At 41.2% G+C, this 6,936-nt stretch overlaps 1 protein-coding gene across 1 annotated transcript in view; it reads left to right on the top strand.

The window, feature by feature from the left end:
- The first annotated feature begins 5,556 nt into the window (after positions 1-5,556).
- Positions 5,557-6,936, top strand: part of tmx3b (thioredoxin related transmembrane protein 3b) — a 31,162-nt gene continuing 29,782 nt past the window's right edge. The window contains exons 1-2 of the mRNA XM_039666392.2: positions 5,557-5,704; positions 5,788-5,848. Coding sequence (XP_039522326.2) covers positions 5,608-5,704; positions 5,788-5,848 — 158 coding nt within the window. The 5' untranslated portion in view covers positions 5,557-5,607. The remainder of the gene's footprint in view (positions 5,705-5,787; positions 5,849-6,936) is intronic.

Raw genomic sequence — 6,936 nt, 5'->3', positions numbered from 1 at the left:
GCACGTTGGCTTGATGAATAGACGCTCAGCTGCTCATCTGCGATGATGCGTGTCGCAGTAGCGGCGTCATATCTGACATATAACACGCTCTCACTCGTTTATTATTTAGCATTTTTGGGAGGAGTAAAATATGTGGTTTCGACAACCAGATTGCGTTTACACCTAGTAAAGATCCAGACACAATGCGAGCCAGACTACCTCCAGATGTGGTCAGGCAGATCCGATCACCTTGCATTAACATGCGTTTTTTTATTATCCGGATAACTTATCTGGATACAGGTCGCATTTTAATACCAGGTGTAAATGGGGTCCGAGAGAGCAGATGCTACTGCACACGGGAAGAGTTTCACACTTTTAATCAATGATTAAAGACAACTATTAGAATGAATATCTTAAAGCTGCAGTCCGTAACTTTTTTGGGTTAAAGGGATACTCCACCGGGTTTTCATATTAAACTATGTTATTCCCTTAATTAAGACGAGCTGATGCATACCTCTCTCGTCTCGGTGCGTGAACTCTATCGCTCTGTATTGCCGCAAAACTACGTTAGCTTCTCTTTTTGGCCCATATTTAATGCACTGGGCTAAGCTAAGTGCTAACGTAGTTTTGCGGCAATACAGAGCGATAGAGTGCACGCACTGAGACGAGAGAGGTATGCATCAGCTCGTCTTAGTTAAGGGAATAACATAGTTTAATATGAAAACCCGGTGGAGTATGCCTTTAAAAATGATCCAAAATAAAAGTTTGAGCAAGTCCATAACCAGCCGGTGTCCAGCACTCTCTGCTCGCCATAGCTCGGCTCATGCTTGTGCCATGCTTCCTAATGATATATCATGTATAGCATGTACAGAGAGAGTGTGTGTGTGTGTGTGTGTGCAGCATGTACAGAGTGAACAGCAGCGGTCCTAGTACTGAGCCTTGTGGTACGCCATACTGAACTTGTGATGGATAAGACATCTCTTCATTTACTGCTACACACTGATAACGGTCAGATAATAATGATTTAATGCAGTTCCACTAATGCCAACATAGTTTTCTAGTCTATTTAAAAGAATGTTGTGGTTGATAGTGTCAAATACAGCACTAAGATCGAGTAACACTAATAGAGAGATACGACCACGATCGGATGATAAGAGCAGATCATGTGTGACTCTAACGAGAGCTGTCTCGGTACTATGATACGGACTGGAAATCCTCGCAGATTTCTCTCTAAAAAGGAACATAGTTGTGAAGATACTGCCTTTTTTCTTGTACTTTACCTGTATTTTGTACTTGATTTTAATTGTTGTGCCTGTAAAGCACTTTGAACTGCATTCATTTGTTTGGAAAAGAGCTATATAAATAAAATTTGCTTGCTTTTCTAGCATCTCTTTCAGTAGCTTAGTCAGTATAGGGTCTAACATACATGTTGATTTAGATGATTTAACGAGTTCAGTCAACTCTTCCTCTCCTACTGAATTTTTCCTCAGGGAGAACACAATGACCCTGACCCTGATGCGGTACTGTAGTAGACGGTGGCATAGTTAGTAGTGACCTGCCTTGTTGCCACGGAGACAGATTTGTGTTTGAAGTCAGTTGCTAAATTCTCTAGGCCAATACGTATCAAAGGACTGATTAAACGGCCCAAACAGAGATAATAAAAGATGTTTAGGGGTTTTCCTGAGAAGGTCACAGCAGCAGCAGACGGAGGAGGAGGAGGAGGAGGAGGTGCAGCGCTGGAGGTCTGTTGATCCACTCCCTGCTGGGAGAGAACACTTTACGCTTACACACCGCTTTTCACATAGTCACCTCACCTCACACACACATACACACACACGGCCTAACTGTAATTGGAAACTCCTGTTAACTGCTAAATAAATGTCAGTTTTCTGAACATTAAAAGGAGAGATATGCACTTTGTCCTTCTGAGTGGGATTTTCATTGTTTTTATGAATATAACATTTTTCCATATTAAACAGCCTTTTGTAATGTTGCATTAAGTACAGATCCAGCATGTTCTGATCCATGAACAGAGCTGAACTGAGATGTCTCATCTCTGGGTGGTCTGATAAGATGTATCCTCTTAAGGCAGCAGTTTATACGTGTTCTCTCGGCCAAAACCTGCATTTGATACACAGACATTTACTACCGATCAAAAGACTTTTTTAGCTGTTTGCAATGAACAAATCAAACAAAATTAACTGCCAGAGATTTCAACTGAGTATCATCTTTCCTGTCTCTGTACAACCAGCTGGATGTCCACCAATCTGGCTTCAAGAAAGGGCATTCGACCGAGACTGCATTACTGTCGGTCACAGAAGCCCTGCGGATCGCTAAAGCTGCTTCCAAATCATCCGTCCTCATCCTCCTGGACCGGTCTGCTGCCTTCGACACTGTGACCAATCAGATCCTCCTGTCCACCCTCTCATCTCTGGGCATCACAGGTACTCCTCTCCACTGGTTTGAGTCCTATCTCACAGGTAGATCAGGGTCACATGGAGAGGCGAGGTGTCCAAAGCACATCAGCTGACCACAGGGGTTCCCCAGGGTTCAGTGCTTGGACCGCTCCTCTTCTTCATTTACACCACATCACTGGGACCCATCATCTACCTCTCTTTTCAACCAGATGATCTCACACAGTATCTGTGTGTGTGTGTGTGTGTGTGTGTGTCTGTTTGTGTGTTGTCAAAGAGACCCAAGAAATCACTTATGGAGATTGAAGAGGAGTTTCCTTCCTGCAATAAAACAGTGTAATACTGGGTCAAAACACCAGTTCTCTCCATCATGGCATTCAGTATAAATAGAGTATTTCTATTCTATCGGGACCGAACCGAAACTCTAGTCTCTGAAGCTCCTGAATCGATGGAAGAAGCTGAAGGTCTGAATTAATTCATCTTTCTTCTGCTCTCCATTATTGTGCTTTTACCTCATGCACAAATACTAAACATTTTGTCCCTGAATCAGCGAGTTTTAAAAATACACTGATGTTTTCATTAATAACAGGGCAGCTCGCAGAATAAATATATGTGGATGTGAACTCGTGATATTTACTATCTTACCTGAATATTCTCTAAAAGCTTCCCATAAAACAAACAACAATCGTCCTTTATACACTGTTACAGTAATATTAATGCGTAAGTCTTGCGAGAGGTCGTTTTCACTTGAAAACATAACATAACAGAGAGCATAAAATGGCGGTTTCAGTGTGTGTGAAGACAGAGCGAGTCCGCGGAGTGATACCAGAGACATGAAACTAGCGGCGGTTAATATTTATGGTACTAATTGCAAATCTACAAATTTGATTTTACTCCATGAATTAGAAAAAAATATATAGGCTTTCATTTCTTGTCAATAAACGTTTTTTTTTTTTTTTTTTTTTTGCTGTAAGCACGTCCTGTGTATGCAGTCGGGTCCGTCACTTATTTGGTTCCCCAGAAAAACATTTCCGTTGTGGACGGTGTTGCTTGCAGCGCGTTTCTTTATTTGGTTGTGTTGTGAGCGCATATGTTGTGAGACTGATGAGGATTTTTATTAATTTGCGGGTGTTTTTTTCTATTCACATGTGTCTTCTTTAGCTTGCACCGCGGTGAGCTCTCTCGGCCACCGTACTCGCCGCGTCATCACTTTCTCTGACGCTCGCTGACGCCGTCATCTCACTGAATGTCCTTGTATGCATTTGTGAAAGCTCATTTGCCTGGCAAATCTTGATAGCCAGGTTAGGGTTATGTGTGTATGCATATATGTAAAAATGTGTTTGTGTAATGCATATAAATAACACGTCACAGTCTTCGTCTGCAGTTAGTCTGGCTTTGTCTTCACTACACTTCCCCTAGTCTCCACTGAACTCACTCCCTCACCTACCAGCCTGTGCCTTGTGTTCATCATCTGAGTCACCTGTCTTCACATCATTATCTTCAATTGTATCAGTATACTTCCCTCAGTTCAGTCAGTCTTGATAGGTCGTTAGTGTAAATGTTAGCAAGTTGTATGCCAAAAATCAAAGTCTGTATGGATCCTTGGCGGTCTTCTTGATAGCCGGCTAAGACTCAGAAGAGTAATCGATGCGGATATCCAGATATTTCACAAGCTTATTGATGCCATTGTAAAATCATAAAATCTGTGAGTGTCCTAAAATAATGGTAAAAAAGTCAATATTTTTTCCACAAGTGTGTTTAACTATAGATGGGGAAAGATGAAAGATGCCGTTCTGCAGTTAAATTAAATCTCAAGGTTTTTTCACCTTGTTTAAGTTAATATGAACAAACATAAAAGTAAAATAAAGTTAAAATACTTAAGTACTCATGCACTATAGCAATGCTTTTAGCCAACGTGCTATGGTCGAATGCAGATATCGGTCAAATGGCTTCCTGAGGTAAATGTAACTTATGTGACATTATTGCAGCTTATTGCCTCTTTCCGCAGTTAAAAAAAACACTGATTGATCGATTAGGATGAAAATAAGAGACGGTATAGTCTAATACTGAAATGTATTTATACATTTCAGTATTAGACTATACCGTCTCTTTCTTGTTCATTGGTGTAGCCTACTATTAGGCTAAAGAGTAAAAGATGATCGCGTGCCTGAACAGATATCTGTCGGCGATCTGCACGTCACATTTACAAATAACAAAACGGTGTTTATTGATTTAATTTCGTAATAAAATCGACAGAATTTGAATTCAGGAGTTGTTTCATCAACAGTAACCTGCTCTGTGTTCTCCTCATCTCCTCTTTGCTCCGTGATTCCCTCAGCTTGAGTAAATGGGTGTGTGTCGTGAGTAAACGAGTGTGTGTCGCGAGTCTCTGAACTTCTGAAGGCCAGATGTGCTCCACAACACAGATGTTAACCGGTCATGGTAACAGCTCTGCTGCCCTCTAGTGCCTGTGTGTGTCACTGTTCACACACTGACTATACAGCACTGCACCACACACACACACATCTCACAATTTCACAAAGCACTACACACCACACACACATCTCCCTGAATCACACACAGTCCTGACAGATAGGCTACATTCCTCTTGAAAACACTTCATGCTAAACTCTATGCCGGGTTTTCTTGACTGAATAAACAATGTTTCAGACAAATACAAGTCCTATGGTGTGATTAACACGCTAAAACCTAAAATCAGCTTCAGTTGAAGTTATGCAGTCAATAACTCGAAGAATAAATGTTCATCCCCTTATCAAACTATATATGAGCCTCAAAACCTGAAGGATCATGTCATGATATTATTTGGAAAAACATCTCAAATCCAGACTAAGAGAAACAGCCTTCATGCAAGCAATGCTAATAACCATATTAAATGATTGAAATGCTCTGAAGCTTGAAGCTTTCACTTGTCCTTGTACATTTAGTTACTTAGTGTTTGTTAGCTTTTTATTTAGCTACACATTTCTGCAGCCACAACATAGGCTATTATGTTCAAGATCTGTCTTTTGTTAGTATGTGTTTCTCTGATGCCTGTTTTTGCAGATTTGTCTGGTTTCAATAAGAAAACACAGAATGTCTGTCTCTATGTAGTGTATGTCGTCCACTATGTAGGAAGCACGCTTGACTGATTGAGCCGCGGCGAGCGTGACGTAGGCAGCGTGACGTCAGCGTCAGCTCCCCTGGGCCAGTGCGCATGCGCCGGCTCCACTACTGTCTGCACTTCCTGTTGATGCTCTTCTTCTTTTTCTTCTTCTTCTTCTCGTTCGCAGTTATGGCGCTGCTCACTGCAGGTACAGATGCTTTATTCATAACTCATCATCATATCTGAGGTATGATTATCATGAAGTGATGTTGTGCTTGTCTGTGTTTGCAGTTTTCTCCTGTCTTCTCCTCAGTCCGCTGCTCGTGGCTCATGTGCAGGATCTCGATGACATGTAAGATAGTCCGTCCCGTTTGCTATTTTTTTTTTAAATTAATTTTCATGAGGTGAACAATATTTAAGAGAAAGGTCGACAAATGTAAGGCTCACTTGAAACAGAGTTTAGTTTGAGTGAAAGTGTTGAAAAGGTTTGTATGATGATCTGATCACACGACAGATGCATGATTCATGTCTGTGTTTCATAAATATGGCTGTATGTGTTTTATCTTGAGTATCTGTTATATTTTGCTTTAAAAAATGGATTGTGCTTTTTATGAGTAATTCTGCCATAAAGCTCTTGATTACAGTTTGCATTATTTAAAATGAAACTCATGAAATTGCTTGACAAGTAGTTTTCTTCTCTGCACTAGTGTGTTTTCTGAAAGCTGGTGGATTCTTCAGACAATGAGATGCTCATCATTATGTAAAGGATAAATCAACCAAAAATGAAAATCTGTCATCCATTACTCTAACGTTCTCATGAAGATAAATACAGACAAATCCATATAAACTCTGACGCTTCGAAACGATTTTAAATCCTTATTAATGGAGTATTAAATCCAATTCTTCTGAAGAGACTTGATCACTGTATATTATGAACAGATTTAATTCAGACTGTCATTCAGAGTCAGTGTGTTCCTCAGTGTGTTCCTCAGTGTGTTCCTTCAGTGTGTTCCTCAGTGTGTTCCTCAGTGTGTTCCTCAGTGTGTTCCTCAGTGTGTTCCTCAGCGTGTTCCTCAGTGTGTTCCTCAGTGTGTTCCTCAGTGTGTTCCTCAGTGTGTTCCTCAGTGTGTTCCTCAGTGTGTTCCTCAGTGTGTTCCTCAGTGTGTTCCTCAGTGTGTTCCTCAGCGTGTTCCTCAGCGTGTTCCTCAGCGTGTTCCTCAGCGTGTTCCTCAGCGTGTTCCTCAGTGTGTTCCTCAGTGTGTTCCTCAGTGTGTTCCTCAGTGTGTTCCTCAGTGTGTTCCTCAGTGTGTTCCTCAGTGTGTTCCTCAGTGTGTTCCTCAGTGTGTTCCTCAGTGTGTTCCTCAGTGTGTTCCTTCAGTGTGTTCCTCAGTGTGTTCCTCAGTGTGTTCCTTCAGTGTGTTCCTTCAGTGTGTTCCTCAG

Source organism: Pimephales promelas, chromosome 22, assembly GCF_988280905.1.
Source record: "Pimephales promelas chromosome 22, fPimPro1.hap1.1, whole genome shotgun sequence".
NCBI lineage: Eukaryota > Metazoa > Chordata > Actinopteri > Cypriniformes > Leuciscidae > Pimephales > Pimephales promelas.
Note: the sequence above shows the minus strand (reverse complement) of the source record. Positions and strands in the feature narration are given on the sequence as shown.